Genomic DNA, 19,343 nt, shown 5'->3' with positions numbered 1-19,343 from the left:
ACGAGAGAAATGTGGTAAACATGGTGAAATAATAAGTGAACCGATTACTTGAGAGGACAATCTAACATGTTACTTCTTACCGTGGGTTTAGATTTCACTTATTAGACATGTCCCGTCTAATAAGTGGAAGAAGCAGAGGAATTACTTAGAAAGGCAACAACGGCTCTAACAGAGGAGTGTTTTTCTTCTTCCTTTTATCTTTTTCTTTGTCCTTTCCCCCCCAAAAATATTTACATAGAGTTCATACCACCACCGAATCTTTTGTTGTTAATCTGTTAAACTCCGCCACATGCAAACACACGGCGCTGTGATCTCAGTCGGCAGCAGCGCCTCGGTCCCCTCCTCTGCCCTGACGCTGTGCACGTGCAGCCAGGTTTACAAGCAAGGAGCAGAGCTCCAGTGTTAGGACATTTTACCTCAGCTGTGAGACACTTTCCCCAACGCAAGTTTCAAAGTGCTGTTGCTAGTTTGCAAACTAGTTTTAAAATAATGTTTCATGTTGGCAGAAATCCTGCTGAAACACATCTGAGGTATTAAACTCGAAGGTCTTAGAAATACAAAAAAAAGCACATAAGCAGGTTAGTTTCTCAAACAAAAGGCGCCTGATATCAGACACAGTCATCAACCCCGACTCTGCATCTGTAACCAGCTAAACACATAAAAGAGACTGAAGAGTTAATCATGCCTGTGTGTGCTGACTCAGCAGGGATGGGCAAGGTGAGAGAAATTATCCAAAAGTGATACAGAATACTCGAGTACCTTATTACGTTACACCGGAGTCTACGGTGAATTGTTGCCCTGTGTCTGGTTCTTGTGTTTTCCTTTACATAAATAAAAACATTTAAACCATAAACTGGTGCACACAATAACAACAGCACTAACAGGTTACTGCAGTGTTTACTCTTTTCACATGTGGTTACTTTTCATGTCTTTGCAAACATGTTTTTAACTGGTTATTACAGCAGGAGAGTCGTGCACCATCTGTTTCCTCGGGTATCTGAGTGAGAATATTTCCAGTATTTATATTTATATACATGTACAGTCATGTTAGGTCTTTTAATGAATTTCAGGCACTGAAAGGAGTTCTTGTCCTAGTTCCTTGTAAGCCATTCTACCCTTGGTGATGTTTCACTCACATTAGTCCCCAATGGTTTTACTGACCAGGACTGTGGAAAAGATGCCGAAGGAAGAGACTGCAGCATGGTGAAAAGCAAAAGAATGAACGTTATATTTTACATAAACCCTTTTTTCCTGAAAGAAATAAAGGTGTAACCCATTTGTAATCACTGATATTGTGATATTTTGACAACTTTACATATTTTAATTATACAACTCTATTACATGTAACCTTTCCCTCCCTCCATAAACTGACTGGCGCAGAGCAGATCGTGTTCAATGAATTTTCGGAGGTGTTTCATCTGAAAATAGCAGCTCGATTTGGCCGGGCACAATAGGAGAGCAGTGAGAGGGCCAAACCAGTAAAGCTGTAGCCAAACAGTTAAACAGTGAGCTGAAACCGCTCCATGAGTCCAGACACTGCTGTAATTTCCCCCCCGCTATTTTAAAATTGTCACATGATAACAAAATATTAGTATTCAAAATACTGATTACAGTTATTTTACATTTCCTAGTTTTAAAAGAACCATTTTTACATGAAACTTTCAGGTCATTTAAAAATCCATCCTGTTCTGTTTATCCAGTTCAGGGTTGTGCAGGGGGGCTGGAGCCTATGCCAGCTGGGAGTGCAGAGGTGGAGCACACCCTGGACAGGTCTGCAGTCTGTCACAGGGTTGGTTAGCACTGTCGCCTCACTGCTTCCTCTGCCTACATCTCCAAAGACAAGCATGTCAAGTTAGTTTAAACTGATACTTCCTTTAAACTCTAACATAAATATGTAAGATCAGTAAGATGAAGTACTAATAAAAATGATCCTAAATGCTAATAATACTATGATGTTCGCTTCTACGCCGCTCGTTATAATACTAAGGCAGGAACTGTGATCCTCAGATTTTTGCCATCGACCCCATGCCTTCTTACTAACGCAGACTTGTGCAGATTTTATACTTCCTCATTCAACAAGGCGACGCTCTGATAAACTGTAAGTGAAATGTTAGCGTGAGGAGACCAACAGTCAGTCTTTCCTTCACTGACCTGGTTGCTTCTGAAGGCCACGAGATGCCGTTTCAAGCACTGGAACAAAATGAGTTGTTACGTTTGGACTCCTGCACCGTCCGACTCGGCCCTCACGTTCCAATGGTAGATTAAGCCAACTGACAAGGCAACAGAGCAAAATTCATACTGCTCACAAAAGGCTGATGTGAAACATTCATCCAGCTGTAAGCTCTCCTAGTCCCAAAGCATTCCCTGCTCCTTTTTCTCATTACAAAGAATACTAAATGAAACCTTTTTGGTAAAGGAAAACTCTTCTGAGTGTAACTGAGCTGCAGGATGTTTTGAAGCTCTACTTTTACTGCTCAAGAAATGTTCGTTTCTAGTTCGTCAGCCACCCACAATACTGAACATCCATGAATACTTTTAGTGGAATTCATGCAATGCAAAAGCCAATACAGTACTGTGCAAAAGTCTTGAGCCACCCATCATTTCTTTATATTTTGCTACAAGAATGTAAAATTATTTCAGCAACTTATTGAAAGACATGCAGTTCTCCAGGCTTCATAAAGGCTCTTCAAAGCTCTTCTTTGGATGTTGGCTGCTTTCTGTTCAGTTCTCTGTCGAGTACTTCAATAGTGTTGACGTTTGGGCTCTGGGGAGGCCAATCCATGCCTGATAGTGAGCCATTGTGGTTTATTTTTCTCTCCAGGTGAACTCGTACTGCAATGATTGTGTGTTTGGGATCATTGTTACACTAAACAGCGAACCTGTTGCTAATCAGCCCCAAACCAAGACAGAGCTTCCACTGTGTTTTACAGATGCCTGTAGACATACTGATGACGACTTGAACCAAAAACTACAAGTTTGGATTAATGACCATAAAAGATCTGTTAACCCTCATTTTCAGTCCTGTTCTTGTGTAATTTGGCCCTTTTCTCTATTTTCCCTTCCTTAACTGTGGCTTCTTGACAGCCAGTCTTTCATTTACCAAAGAAGAACTTGAAAGAACTTCGGAGAACCGGAGAATTATTGCTCGACATCACTTGGGGGGGGGAGTCTTGCTCCTTGGAAGCTCAAGTCTTCTTCACAGTATTTTATATCACCAGTGACAGGCTGAAATAAAAGTGGTTACTTTGCAGTCTGGCCATTTTTGGTGAGTAAAGCCAACAAGCAGGTGAAAACCCAGGAAAAAAACTGAACAGCGAGTGGGTGAAAAACACAAAACTTCAAATGGGATGGAAACAACAGGCTGTGGTCAAAAACAAAACTCCAATGCTTTTCCCTAATCACATTTTTGTTGTTGTTTATGTTGTTGTTGTTTCACCTTGATGGAAAACATCACGAGGTGAAGGAGACTTGGGGAAAACCACCACAGTGCTCAGAGAATCTGCACTTGTGCTGGATTGCTTGATAAGCTCATAACGGATGTTGCTGATATGAGTCTGTTGCATTAAAACTACAACATCTAAGAAGATGAACTACAAAAACCTCACCTTCCATACCCAATGTTTTTCACCACAGTCTGTATATAAAGGATGGTGTCAGTGACGTCCCACTCTGAAGTCTCAAACTGGCATCTTTTTGGAAGCAGACGTCATAAATGAGGGGTGACTGTGAAACCCTCGGACAACACACACGCTGATGACTTGTGATTGACAAATTGCTTGCCAATGGCGCGCTCTGGTTTATTCCCAATTCTCACTCTAATAAGGACCATCATTTGCAACAGTAACATCATGCTGTATTCAGTAAGAAAGAAGGCAAAGGCCACTTTCCCACAGACGTCTACACCGGGAAGAGGAAAAACCCCCTGAATACAATCATTTGCAAATCTAATTAACCCATAATTTATTAGCAATAGAACATATTAAATGTTTAAGCAGCGAAAATTCTAAGAAAATAAAATCAGTAAATTTGAATTTGATGGCAGTGACACATCACAAAAAAGCTGGGACGGGGTCGTGTTTCCTACTGTGTAGCATGCCCTCATCTTTTAACTAAAGTCCATCTGGGAACTGTGGAGACCAGCTGTGGGAGGTTTGGGGGAGGAATGCTGTCCCATTCTTGTCTGATTGAAGAATTTTAGCAGGCAGGCCAGTTCAGCACCCCGATTCTGCACAATTTAACAATGTTTTGCTGAAATACACAAGGTCTTTAAAAAAACACGTTGCTCTAAAACCTGCATATACCTTTCAGCATCGATAGAGCCTTTCCAGATGTGCCAGCTCCACAGACACTAATCCACCTCCATACCGTCAGAGACGGAGGCTTGAGTGCTTATAACACCCCCACCCCCCCCTCCTCTTTAGTCTGGAGGATGTGGTGTCCATGTTTCCCAAAAGGAATTTACATTTTCAGTTCGTCTGACCACAGAACAGTTTTCCACTTTGCCTCAGTCCATTTTAAATGAGCTTTGGCTGAGGCTGGCTCAGGCATCCAATACTGATTTCTGGCCTCGTCCCTTGCACTCGTGTCACACATATCAAATTTGAATTGAGTTAATATTTTATAATATAGTTTCTCAGTTAAAAGGTTTGATATGTTTCTGTGTTCTACGTTTGGTTTATGAGATCTGAAAATCACTGCGTTCTGGTTTTCTGTACATTTTACCCACAAACTGACCTGCACAGCGTCCACATCACTGCAGACACTATTACTGATGTGAAAAAAAGCTCACTAATCATCACAGTGAGTTGAAATGAAGTGGCTGTAATAGAAAATGCTCCCCACCCTCCGGTCCGCTCGTTTTTCCCTCTTCCTGCTGAAGACGATCCATCTTAACGGTTCCTTTACGAAAGCTTTTAGCATCTTTGAAGTCAAATTAATTAACCATAATCCTAAAAGCTGGCAGTACAACAATGCTCAGAATGAGGACGTAAGCTTTGCAAACAGAGCTGCAATACAACCTCCACTTCACTTTGATCATTTTAATTTGGCTAATTATATTTTATTTATGGAGCATTTTTCTAAACCTATGTTACAAAGTGCTGCATGTGGTAAACGGGCCATAACCAGCAGACTCGCCTACATTACTGTTATTTCCATTTCGGCTATTAATTAAACAGTTTGTTCAAAGCACATCAGCATATTTGCAAGTTATGGTGTAAGATGGAAGCAGACATAATTTAAACGATATGATCTGTGACGCTTCTCAGCCTTGTTGTTTCTCCATGAACGGGCTTTTAGTCTCTCACTTTGAAATCTGATTCTCATTTCATAAAGACGGCCCAGCGCATGTGCTAAAGGGAGAAATGAAAGAAGCATTAATGCAACTTTCCTTAGTATTTAGAGAATAAGATTAGCTCTTTTTATGGTCACCACATAGATACTTACAGATCACATGACTCAGACCCTCCTGATCATAACTGACTATTTAACCACAACCACGCCCTCCTGTCAGGTAAACCTGTGACTTTTAAACTGGACTTTAATGACCCCAGTTTGGACACACGTGGCCAGTGTGTCAAAGCACAGGCAGTGAGAAAAAAAACGGGCCACTGAGATGAGAATATGTTTATTCTACAGGGGAGATGAAGCCTTTTCCCTCTGCTCCCTGCTTGGAAAATAAGTGAAGGCCTATAAAATAAATACATGTAAATATGAAATGATCTGTACTGTCTCCACTGAGGCCGTCTGTGTCTTCAGAGACATTTAGATGATGTTTAATGAATAAATTTGCACTATGAAATTTATTGTATCTCTCTACAAACCAAATTTGTATTGGCTCTTGCAAATTTTGAAATAAGGGCAGCAATCCAGTCAAATCCCAGTTGAAACCTCTCGTTTTTGTTCTTCCAGTTCACATTTAACACCAGTGGAAATCTTCCCAGGAGTACACTTTCAGAAGCAGGATTTTTTGTTTTCTCTGGCTTATGTAAGAGCACAAGCTGCAATGTGCAGATTGGAGTTTTATTTTGTACTCGCATGCTGGAAGGAAGATTCGACAAACTCGGCAGCTTAACAGAAAAACACTGAGGAGCCCGGCCATCTCCAGATCAGACAAAAAAGAAAAAAGCTATTCCTGTTTTATTTTTCCTGGTAACTAACGCAAAACTTTCCATTTTCCAACTTTCTAACGACTCCGTCACTACTTTGAGACGTGTGTGGGAACACTGCCAGATGTACTAGAAACTAGTGCCTGGAAATATGCAAACAAGGGAAAGAAATAATCTCACAGGATGAATTCATTTAAACCTCAGACACATTTTCAGCTTTTTGCTCATTTATATTCCACTTTTACCTACTGCAGTGCTTGCTCAGATGAAGGAATCTATTCATGTGTGGACTGTAGGGAAGGTCGTTCGTTTTCTTTCTGCAGCAGCCGTAACTAGAAGAGATGAAAAACCTTGAAAAAAAGAGACTTTTTTTTAACCCGTTGCCTCTGTCACCGAGGCTGCCGTCTGATTGCGTTCCTTTCTTCTCGTTTAGATTAGTCGCCGTGAACATCACAGGGCTACTACATGACGACAGACTCTGCAGTGGAGCCACTTTTCATTACAATTAATGAAATGTGTGGCATCATGACTAGCCTTGTTTCCAGAGAGAGCGACGCTCTCCCCAGACCACGTTGGGCATGATTAAAGCTAACTAGAGGCATGCCTGTGGCCAGCTGTGAGGAGGGATTTTTCTGGCTCAGAAAAGCGAGCTTGGGGAGTGAAGCATGATTGGTCTGCATGTAGTTAAAGCAGCGTTTTACCTTATTTAGCATTTATCATTTTCCTCTTATTTCTGGGAAGAAATAATATACATAACCATGAAAAACCAAAACAAGTATTTTATGCTTATGTGAATGAAACCCTGTTTAAAAATCTTACAAATGGTCAAACAGATTTATATCATTGGTGATTTAACCTCTCTGATGTGCCCCCAGAATATTTTACATGCAAGAAAATCTCCAACAAAGTCTGCCTCAATTTCTTTGATACAAACCAAATGCATTTTACTTTTGTAACTCCTACTAACAGACTATGTTTTACACAAATTTTCCTTTTTAAGGGGTTTCTGTCAGTAAGATCACGATTTGTGTAATTTTTGGGAGCAAAAAATAAGATTTGGATTAAAACGGTGGTTAAGTACTTTCCTCTGAGACATGTTTAATTCAGCTCACTTTCCTGTAATTAAAGGGTGCTTAACATTTTTTACAGAAGGCCCGACTGACTAACATAAAGTAAGTGAAGGGTCAAAGATTGGATAATTAAACATGACACTTGGAGTGCTGAGCTATCCATGAATTTGGCTGATGTGGCAGATTATTTTACAATTGGCAGTTTGCCAGCCTGGAGCCTTCTATTGTTTAAAAAAGAAAGTTGGAACAGGCTGACTTCCTGTTTCCTGTTAACAGTTTGAAGTGCAGATTGACATGGCTAGTAAAGGATTCTGCAGTCCTGCAGAAACCCCAAGCACACCCATACTGTTTCTACTGGAACTCAGAGGATTAAGACGTAAATGTGAGCACCTCAGTAAAAGCAGAGCTTTAGACAGTTTGCAGGTCTGGAGCGCTCACGTGTGTTTGTGTTAACACAGTGCCAAAATCTTCCCAGCAAATTTCCCTCAAGATCAGACGGTGCAATCATCAGAGAAACCAGAAAAAGTCCAAGAGCTTCACCTCAGACTCTACAGGCCTCAGTTAGCTCAAGACAGTACAACTGGAAATAGTCTAAACAAGTATGGTTTGTTTATGAAGGTTCCAGAAAAAAACACCCAAAACTCTTCTGTAAAAAGAACCAGCGTGACTTAAGTTTGCCAAGTTACATCTAAACAAGTCACAAGACTTCTGGAGCAGTGTCCTCTGGACAAACGAGACCAAAGTGGAGATGTTTGGCCATAATGTACAAACACATGCATATCAGCACAAATGCCTCACACCAGCTGTCTGCACGGTGTTGGTGGAGTGATGATTTGGGCTCCACCAACACCCAGGGCTCCTTACAGTTATTGGTTTCACCATGAATTCCTCTGTTTCAAAGGTGAGGTCATCTGTACAGACGACAATGATCTCAAGATGATCTCGAGCTCAGCAGCAAATCTACAACAGAGCGTCTGCAATGGTTCACTCATAGTCCCGACCTGAGCTGACTGAAATACTGGGGCGGGGCCTCAGGACAGCAGAGTTGTGTGAAAACTCTTTTTCTTTAAAGTATTTCTAATAAACCAATATCGGTGGCACTAACACTGAGGCATGCTTCAGTCAGTTGCTGCTTTGTTTAGTAAGATGAAGCAATAATTGTTTGATATGTTGTTATTTGTAAGAATTGAAAGGTTCACAGCTGTGTAAATTAGGCAGATGTTAAATGTGTGTACTCTCACCAATATTACCATCTCATTCACAGCACGCAGCGCCACATGTTTGATTTAGCAGATTTTTGCAATGCCTGATACTCTTCCTGACGCAGCCCTCAATGTCGGATTTGTTTCTCCACACGGGGATGAACTGGGAACCTTCTGCTTGTTAGGCACATCTATAAACCACTACGCTGTAGAGCCACTCCTCAAGGCTGTTTCTTAATATTAGGCTTAAGTTAGCTAACATTTACAGACTGCTGAAACTACTGATTAAAAATATATAAATATCACAGGTTTTACTCCTTTCAAATTGACACTGTAGGTGCAGCAACTAAAAACCTCGAACAAGTTTGAATGTCAGTGACCTCGACCTCAAGGTCAGAGGTCAAGTTTTCTGAAAATCAAGTCAGTGTGATAACCTAGCATAGGATATCCAAATTCATAGCACAGGTGCCACTGGCAGCATCTTTATAATTCTGCCTCTGGAATTATAATAATAATAATTATCCAATTACTTCTGAAAATGGGCGACTTTGTATAAAGAGGCTGCGTCTTCTAAACAGTAAATGAAAAGGTTTTATAAAACAACTTGACTTAAGGTTAAAAGTCGGCACGTTTGATTTAAATCCACTGCAGTGGTGTACCGAGCAAAATCCTGATTGGAGACATGCACAGGGAGATTTGAGAAATACAACAACGCCCTACCTTGACTTGTCAACATGTGTTGATTACCAGATATGTGAAAAGTCGAAGGAAAACTGCCTTTTTTTTTTTACTTGTGCCTAATCAAAACTGTAAATACGAGAGTGACTAACAGCTTTATAGCTGTGAGTCAGTGACACCGATGTTACTGAACCCGATCTAAAAATTCTCAACTGCAGCTACCAAATTCGATGCCACAGAAATGAAGCACAACAAGCCTCCATCTATTTTAATCATAGCAGCATCAGGGAGACTCTTTACTGAATGAAGGTCGTGTTTTAATGAGCGACGCGCTCTTTTTGCTCCTTTAATTGACTCGAATGAAGCAGTTAATGTTTTTTTATGTGAACGTTATCCTGAGTGGAGATGGCTTTCAAGCTCGGTAACACATTATAATCACCGTCAGTATTTACAGCAAATAAACAAAAATATAAACGAACTGCATTTGAATCAACTATCAGGCCAAACAGTGAATTATTTTAAAAACAGAGCTCAAACAATGCGAACAGGTACCGAAGCTTGTTTCTGTTCATCTGTGCCATAGACGTTAAATTCTTGCAGCGATGTTTTAAAAACTGTTAGAAATCCCATTATTGTGATTTCATGCCCCAATAATTTAATGTGACTGTCTCTTGAATTTATTAATTTATGAAGGCTTAAAATTAGCGCAAAACCCCCAAAAAACATTTAGAAGAGCCAAATTTCAACCCACCTCTATAATCTGAAAGAGGCAGAAATATTCATAGCATGAAGGAAAGCTTCGTTATATATGTATGAAAGTAATTGACCAAACAGATCACGTGATTCTGAGGTGGAAATTCTCTGATTTCTTTGCTTCCCATGGCGGATCCACCAGGTTTAAATAAACCATAATTATCCTCTGAGTGTCTTTCAACCCGTCAATCTGGTTTTCGCATTACTACTGTTTTTCACTCTTCCTGCTTTTTTAAATCCTGTTTTCAGGCTTTTTACTGATAAACCTCAGTACTGAACAGCAACCCCATTAAACAAGGAGAGGAACTGAGCAGTGAACGAAGCGGAGCGTAAATCAGCTTAGAAGGCCGAGCGTTTCTGGTAGACAGAGAAATGGAGCTGAGGGTTAAAACTGGACTTGGAGACACCCGGTCGTGCAGACAATGAATTCATCTCCCTTTGAGCAACATTTGTGCAACTCCTTCTTTGTGTATTTATGGATTTACCTTTCCATAACTCCCTCTTCTTGTTTCCAGTGCTGCTGTGCCCGCGGGTGTGGACGTCTCTGGAGAACGGCAGGGTGACGGCGAAGCCTCCCGGGCCCCCCGTGGAAGGAACCGTGCTCCATTACAGCTGCCACGCCGGCTTCATCCTGGAGGGCAGAAACATCAGCCATTGCACTAAGCTGGGCAAGTGGGACGCGCCTAAACCCACCTGCCTGTGTGAGTGTCTCAGAATATATCAGGTTTTCCATTATACTGCGCCTTCTAGCAGAATTAAGATAATTATGTCATATAGTGGGATGCCATTTTCTGTTACATGAGAGATTCAGCGGGCGAAGCAAGCCGACTGACAACAAAGAGCGTAATTAATGACACTGAAACTATGACTGGAGCCATGACTGGAGTTGCAAATGATGGTGATGAATCATAGTAACAACTGGAGGCTATAATTTACTCAGTGAGGAAAAATATTGAGCCTTTATTGATATTTTACACCTAAAACAACAAATTGGTTAATAAATAGAAAATTAAAACAGCAGCTGCTTTGATGGCAAATTAATACATGGTTTCTGCACCAATAAAAGAACACTGATGTATTTTAAGACCTCGGGAGGAATAAAACTAGGTCTAAACAACTAATTATGTGAATAATATTCAGGCTTTAATAAAGAATGATAACTGGGTCATTCCCTGGAAAACCAAACGAGTGCCAAACATGGAGCGAACCACAGCTAGAGGATGAGGCTGGTAACAAAATGTAGGCGCAAAGGAGGCTTTTGATAGGCTGTCACCTGTCGCACGCGTGGTCATATAGACCTGGGAAGTTTACACAAAATTGACTTTTTAAAGTTTTCTCCAGTAAATGAATCAAACATCCAGGACACCGATGCTTCTTTCTGTTCCAGGCATTAAATTCATGCAATTTAATAAAATATAATCCATGACATTAATGCTCACAGCTGGTTACAGGAATCAATCAATCATGAAATAGCAAATACTTACGGCCTTATTTAGGACTTTAATGAACTGGCAACCAGTCTCTGGTTCCAGCTTCGCTAAAGAGCAGATTAAATGCTTTTTACACTAATTAGAAAAGCTTTATATTGAGACACTACAGGCAAACACAGCACTGATTCATTTCAGGATTCTGACTCGATGCTTTCAGGCTAACAGAAACAAACTATACAGAATATTAGGCAGGCACTTGAATATTTGTTTCTGTAAGATTCGAGCTGGATGTTCAATCTCAGCTTGGTCATGTGACATTTTGTACTTTGAGTAGTGTTCATCAAGCTTCAGTTTATCTCATTTTTTGCTAATCAGCAACTTTGTTATCTAGAATGAGCAACTTTTCATCCCCCTTTAGGAAGTTTTTCTCCTTCTCAAAGGCACGTAGTGAAGAATCTGCAGCACTCCTCTGCAGCACAGCTCTCGCAGCCATTGCTCTCCCGCTGCTCTCCCTCTGTTCTCATGCACAGCCTCTATGTGGGAGCTGCTGCTGTGCAAAGTAAGAGACTGTCTGTAGCTTCTAATTTTCCCTGTCAGTGATCATTTTACATGTAAATACAGCTGAAATCACAGCACAGTCATTGTACATCACTGGTGTAAGCTGTGATTTTGTCAGATTATGTCACAGTTATAAAATCTGACACGAGCTCTTCCACCGAGGTTCTTTGTTCAAGGTAATTACAGGCTTTTTTAAAATGTCGAAATACTTAGAATGCTTATCCTTACTTGTCTGCCAGGCATCCTTCTTGCTCACCGCAGTAATAATCATGCCTCAGTAAACCTCATGTTGCAAACTTTGTCACTAGATTCAGCAACTCTTATACCCGCAAACCAAAGTTTTTCTTCCTAATAAGCAAAAAATTGGGCACGCTCAGTGAGACGGAGGCAGACCCCCCCGAGAAACATCATGTGTCTCTGAGTGACTGTCGAACAGCTGTTATGGATTTAGGTGTTTCTTTTACCACAGTTTGTCTGTTAGACGTTTCTGCAAATCAGTGCAACTATGTAAAATATTGAATTGAGACATTCAAATTTTACCTTTAAAAATATAAGCAATTAGCTCAATAATTGTGGTAATACACAATAATCCAGCAACAAATAATAATGTAAACATGAATACTATTTAATGGCACCATGTGTTTGCCTTACACTACTGCTCCCTTTATCTATGATGCATATTCTAAAATGGTGTAATGCAAATTGCAGTTTCCAATCATCTCTGCGGAGCTGTTTTCATTCCTGATAGGAATTTTAAGGCTGATTTAAAAATCACATATTTTAATATAATCGCTTATATTTTTTTCATCTTTCAGACACGCAAAACATAAAGAAATTATGTTCAATTATTTATTTACCCATTTATGCTTTGGGTGACTAAAAACACAACAGGGAACTTGCAGAGTGCCCTCTGGTGGACAAACTCTGCAACATCAGCGGTCATGGAATGGAAGAAGGGTGTTTCCCTCTGTCACAAGAAGTTTAAGTCCTTGAGCAATTTAAAAGCTGATACTGTTAGATGGGTAGATAGCTAATAGCTAACAATACTGGCCTACCAATAAATTGCTTGGGCTCTTCTTTTCGTCGTCATTTTGGGTGCTAAGTTCTGGCGGTGTGCTCTAATTCTGGTAGTTCACCGCAAAACATTCAAATTAAAGCCTGTAATGAAAAAAATCCCAATAAAAACAAAACTTACATGTATTTGTGTTCTTGGAAGTAAAACCTTGAAAAATCAGACCAGGAAACATTTTCATAATTAAAAATATCACAGTGGCATAAGTAATAAACAGCTGGGGTCATAAATGGCTCTACTTGGTCACTTGAAGGTTAAATAGGATTTTCCAGATCCCAGAAAGTTGATGTGACAGTTTATTCATCACTCAGCGCCTCCCACCTCCCACCTGATCAAAGTACACAGGGGTGGGTTGAAATCTGGTACTTTTAGCTACTTTATTTTCTCCAGCATCTTTGATCCCTCATAACTCCATACGTACAGCAGATAGCTGCACAGTCCTTTTAGGGCTGAAAGCCTCATTTAAACTGTCAAAACCCACAACCAAATCAAGTTTACAGCCACAAATGGGTTTGTTATCGTCAGCACAGCTTTTTCTCTAATCAGTGATGAGCATCGTATATACCAGAGGCAAACTGCACCAGTTTAACTAACGTCTGTGATGTAGAAGAACAGAAACAAGCACCGGTACCCTGGATGTTGATTTATTTTCTGGTCATTTACTGAAGAAAAGTTTAAAAAGCATTCTGGGTAAACTTTCAAGGGTCATCTAATCACATGGCAAAGGTAGCTGCGCTGGTTGGAGCATCTGAAAGGTTTCTTTTTGATACCAGGCTCAACTTGTAGCAGCGATTCTTTGATTCCTTTTGAATCTTTTAGCCAGGATTCCTTCTGAATGATTCCCTCTGAATTATGGCTGGGAGATTCATTAAATATACTAAAGGTATTATACCAAGAAATCTGCTGATTTTCAGTGAGCCAGGTGGAAACTTTTTTTAATATATAGATATATACTCTGGCCTGGGGGTGAGGACAAGCATGCATGTATTATATTTTAATTTTCTCCCGAGTGTCTCTTCCACAGAATCGCTGTAGCCCAGTATTTTACCACTGCTCACTTGGGTTTCAGTCTGCCTCCCGAAAATAGGAGCATTAGGCTTTAAAGATGACAGATAATTGCAAACACCTGCTCTCCCATCAGTGGAGCACTGTTGCTAAGCAATAAATAATGCAGCCAATCACAGTGGAAATCCTCAGAGGGTCGTCTGTACCGTTGGCACGGGCAGGTAAAGCAAATGACGTCCTGTACATGAAACAACAGTCAGGAATAAAGAGCCTGAGTGGGTATTAGTGATGTCACTGACGCCCATCAGTGTTCTCAGTTACAGCAGATGGCGTGTCCGCTGTCGGAAAAGATTTGTTCAAATTAGTGCAAATAAATGAGGATTTTGGAAACAAACACACACACGCACACACACACACACATAGATGAAACAAACAAGTGAAGGAAACAAGATGCCAACTGGTTATCAGAGGAGTTGGCATGGCAACGAGTAAAGTTGCTATGGGAATGGTAGTATTAAAAGAGATGAAAGAGGAATTATCAGCACAGTTGGAAAGTAGGGCCCTTATTGTATAATCCCTAAAAGTCTAGATTTAGAAATGCTGACCTACATGTGTGAATGCTTCAAATAGACTGAAAGAGCATTGAGACAGTGGTTTGTGTTGGGCCTTTATTAAATGAGGTTTATAGGTTTTCTGTTGGGTTTTATATGCTATGTGTTGTTCATACTATTACATAATAGGGACTTCCAGCCAGGCATTGCTGCTCAGCATAAACCTCTTCCAGACCCTTTCACAGGATAACTACGGTGTTGTATTGCTGCCCCCTAGTGGAGCAAAGTAACATTGAACACTTTCAGTTAAAAACATTTTTTTTTACCCACTCGCTCTGTTGGAGTCTTTATTGTAACAAAATAAAAATCTGAATATATTTGTAATCAATTCTTCTTTTGTCCTTTTTCTATTTCCCTGCCACAGATGACAGAAACTACACAGGTAAGAACTTATTGCTTCCTAATTTTGTGATTTTGAAATCTGTTAACCTCGCTCAGCTCAGCAATGACGTGTTGAAGGTTACAGGGTTAGATTAAGGTCACCGAGTCTCAATCTTTTTCTGCTGTAACCTTTATAACCTTCCCAATTTTATCAATCATTAACACTAACAAAGGAAGATTAATTTTACTTACTAAAAGTTGGCATTAGCCAAAAATAAACACAACTTATTATCCATTAAAAATCCTATTCATGCAGCCTAGTTTCACTTTGTTCTGCACTCGTTGCTCCTGCCCCATCTGTGGCTCTGGGCAACAGTTCTGAGAGTCACCAGGATCCCGTCCACTCCTTTTTTATGGAATTTTTTGCCAAATGGAAAAGCTGACAATAGAAGAACTCTTTGCTCAAAATGCATGTGTAACATTTTAGCTTCTAGTATCTGAAAATGTGCCAGGTAGCTAGTCACCTCGTGGTTGTTAAGAGAGTAAATGATAAGGACAGATATCAAATCTATTCAGTAGTGCAACAGACAACCGTCACCTCAAGATGCTTTGTACTGTAGAGACACTGCAGTGTTTGAGAAAAAGCCCCAATGATCAGCCCCGCCCCCACCCTTGAGCAGCATTTAGAGACAGTGGTGAAGAAGAACTCCCTTTTAACAGGGAAATATTTTAAGCAGAACCAGCCTCGATGATGGGCCGTCTATCGATTTGTCAGGGGGTCAGGAGAGAGAAAAGAGAGAAAAACCCCAAAACAGACAAAACACAAACTGCAAAAGACTGTAAACAAAAGTCACATGACTGCATATTTTGCAGAGAAGGACTGTTCAGTGCACTGTGAGAAGTCTGAGTCAAGCAGCAGCAACTAAGAAAACTGATCCCGCCCCAACTGTAAGCTTCATCAGAAAAGGAGAGCTGGAAGCCTAAAAGTGCCGAACGTGTCTGTCTCCTGAATCCAGACTAACAGCTCTGCGTCCTATTCTACCTTTGGAAACTCTGTGAAACACAAATAAGCCAACAGCCTGAAAGTGAAGTCAGATAATAGTGTGAGGTTTTTAAGATACGACGGAGCCTGATCATTCAGGACTGTGTGGAGAGAGTAGAGGACCCGAGTGCAGACAGAGGCAAGCAGACAAAACTGAACTTAACAAAAAGCGAGCCTTTATTTAGGGCTGAAAACTCAAGGAAATACAACAAGGCTAAACTGAGGGAAAACCTGAACATAAACTGGGAAACTATGACTCTCACTGAGACTTTATACTACGACTAGACAAGATAACAACTATGGCTTGACTGGGAAACTGTGACAAAGGGTAGGGAGGGTAACACAGACAACGAGACACTGAACACAGGAAGACCGATCTCCACAAATGAGGAGGTCAGGGGAAGTGGAGACGTATGAGCAAACAGCTGAATGAACATAAATAATGCCACAGTGGAAGTGCAAACTAAGCACATAGAACATGGAAACAAAACTGTCAAAATAAACAGGAAACATGATGAGACGCAGACACGACAGGAACTTGACAACAAGAACCACAGAGACATGAAGCAGGGAGACTTGGAACAGGGGAGAAGACACAAAAGGATCCACAAACAAAGGACAACAACAGCAACCTGTGCATTGTAGAAATTAATCAGATAAACTAAACTGAAACTAGAAAACCAAATGAATAACGAAATACAATAAAACTCAAACACTGGGCCACACGACCCAGTACCGTGACATAGAGCACCCTGACATAACAGGTTATATCCCGAACCAAAATAACAAACCAATCACCGTAGCAAACACGACACAGGTCAGCTGTGCAAACCCAGGCCACGAAGCTCCCGACACACAGCCTTTGTACTGATGTTCATGCTCTGCAGTTACTGAGTCAGCAGAGAGCTGGCAACACGCTGTGACCCTGCTGTGTAACCACCGTGGTCTTACACTGCTACGGATCCTGAATGCTTCCATTGTGCTATAATACTACTTACAGCTGATCATGGAACAAGAAGAAGAGAAGAGATGTCGTATGGTGATTTGTTCGAATGATCATTTACAACAGCGGTCCCCAACCCCCGGGCCTCGGACCGGTCCGTGAGTCGTTTGGTACCGGGCCGCGAGAGTTGAGGCTCAGGTGTGAAATGTCTGGTTTTCAGGGTTTTTATCAGTTGTCAGCATTATTTTGTTATCGTTTTGATCGTTAACTCTGTTTTCCTGGGTCTTTTCACGTGTGTTATGAATAAATTTTCTTTTTTTCGGTACTAGTTTTATTTTGTTGTATTTATCCGCGACACATTAAAGGCCGGTCTGTGAAAATATTGTCGGGCATAAACCGGTCCGTGGCGCAAAAAAGGTTGGGGACCGCTGGTTTACAAGATGCTTACGTTCAGTGATCTGTTTAGAACAACCACATTCTTTCACAAATGTTTGTAAATAGTGATGCAGATGACGTAAGATTACAGGGAATCATTCGGTTATTAAAATGAGTATATATACTATTTTATAATTAGCTTTGTAATGAAGCCCATTAAGCATTTGAAAACTCAACATGGCCGTGAAGAAGCTGAAGTCTGAAATTACTTTTTTTAACAATACTGTTCATTTCAGTCACATCTCCTGTATAAACCTCTGCACTTTGATCCTATTGATCCCAGACTCCTGCAGCCACATGCTGAAGTGTCCTTGGGCAGGGCACTGAATCCCAAATACCCTCTGATGCATCCATCTGGGTGTGCATGAGTGTGTCTGTGGATGCAGCAGTTTAAAAAGTGCTTTGAGTGCTAAAAAAATTAAAAACCTACACATATGTGTAGGTTTTTAATTTTTTGTGTACTGTTTGTGTACTAAATGGACTGTATACAGTCCATTTAGTACACAAACAGATTCATTCTTCCATTCTCATATTTAGCCTACCCCAACATCTAACTATATCTACACACTTTATCACCTTCCTTTGTGTTTGCAGTGCATCCTTCCAGTGTGACATAATGTCTGCTAGCCTGAACCTAAATATCCTCCATTGTCTTTAAAAATAAAATTCTCAATAGAATAATCTTTTCCTTCTAATCCTTCTGTAAGATGAATAGAATAGATGTAAAGTTGTGCAGATGTTTAGCGACATAAAAGTGGACACTGAAACACAGAGCCTCTTTGGAACGTTGCCAAAAATCAGTTTACATCAGATAAAATCAACTTTTTAAATACATGTCAAATCATCACAAATATGCAGTGTTTCAAAGAGTAGACCTCAAACATAATACAGTGGGGCAAAAAAGTATTTAGTCAGCCACCGATTGTGCAAGTTTTAATGACAGAGGTTAGTATTTGACCAGGATACACTTCAACTTGAGAGACAGAATGTGAAAAAAAAATCCATGAATCCACATGGTAGGATTTGTAAAGAATTTATTCGTAAATCAGGGTGGAAAATAAGTATTTGGTCAATAACAAAAATACAACTCAATACTTTGTAACATAACCTTTGTTGGCAATAACAGAGGTCAAACGTTTACTATAGGTCTTTACCAGGTTTGCACACACAGTAGCTGGTATTTTGGCCCATTCCTCCATGCAGATCTTCTCGAGAGCAGTGATGTTTTGGGGCTGTCGCCGAGCAACACGGACTTTCAACTCCCGCCACAGATTTTCTATGGGGTTGAGGTCTGGAGACTGGCTAGGCCACTCCAGGACTTTCAAATGCTTCTTACGGAGCCACTCCTTTGTTGCCCGGGCGGTGTGTTTTGGATCATTGTCATGTTGGAAGACCCAGCCTCGTTTCATCTTCAAAGTTCTCACTGATGGAAGGAGGTTTTGGCTCAAAATCTCACGATACATGGCCCCATTCATTCTGTCCTTAACACGGATCAGTCGTCCTGTCCCCTTGGCAGAAAAACAGCCCCATAGCATGATGTTTCCACCCCCATGCTTCACAGTAGGTATGGTGTTCTTGGGATGCAACTCAGTATTCTTCTTCCTCCAAACACGACGAGTTGAGTTTATACCAAAAAGTTCTACTTTGGTTTCATCTGACCACATGACATTCTCCCAATCCTCTGCTGTATCATCCATGTGCTCTCTGGCGAACTTCAGACGGGCCTGGACATGCACTGGCTTCAGCAGCGGAACACGTCTGGCACTGCGGGATTTGATTCCCTGCCGTTGTAGTGTGTTACTGATGGTGACCTTTGTTACTTTGGTCCCAGCTCTCTGCAGGTCATTCACCAGGTCCCCCCGTGTGGTTCTGGGATCTTTGCTCACCGTTCTCATGATCATTTTGACCCCACGGGATGAGATCTTGCATGGAGCCCCAGATCGAGGGAGATTATCAGTGGTCTTGTATGTCTTCCATTTTCTGATGATTGCTCCCACAGTTGATTTTTTCACACCAAGCTGCTTGCCTATTGTAGATTCACTCTTCCCAGTCTGGTGCAGGTCTACAATACTTTTCCTGGTGTCCTTCGAAAGCTCTTTGGTCTTGGCCATGGCGG

The 19,343-nt window shown here is 40.9% G+C and overlaps 1 protein-coding gene across 1 annotated transcript in view; it reads left to right on the top strand.

Annotated features, from left to right (window-relative positions):
* The window catches only part of LOC120732950 (gamma-aminobutyric acid type B receptor subunit 1-like), a 29,488-nt gene extending 13,620 nt beyond the window's left edge, over positions 1 to 15,868 (top strand). The window contains exons 5-6 of the mRNA XM_040030875.1: positions 10,326 to 10,511; positions 14,851 to 15,868. Coding sequence (XP_039886809.1) covers positions 10,326 to 10,511; positions 14,851 to 14,963 — 299 coding nt within the window. The 3' untranslated portion in view covers positions 14,964 to 15,868. The remainder of the gene's footprint in view (positions 1 to 10,325; positions 10,512 to 14,850) is intronic.
* The last annotated feature ends 3,475 nt before the right edge of the window (positions 15,869 to 19,343 follow it).

This window comes from Simochromis diagramma, unplaced genomic scaffold (assembly GCF_900408965.1).
Source record: "Simochromis diagramma unplaced genomic scaffold, fSimDia1.1 OVJJ01000361.1, whole genome shotgun sequence".
NCBI classification, from domain to species: Eukaryota; Metazoa; Chordata; class Actinopteri; order Cichliformes; family Cichlidae; genus Simochromis; species Simochromis diagramma.
The sequence above is the reverse complement of the archived record's forward strand: the minus strand, read 5'-3'. Positions and strand labels throughout refer to the sequence as shown.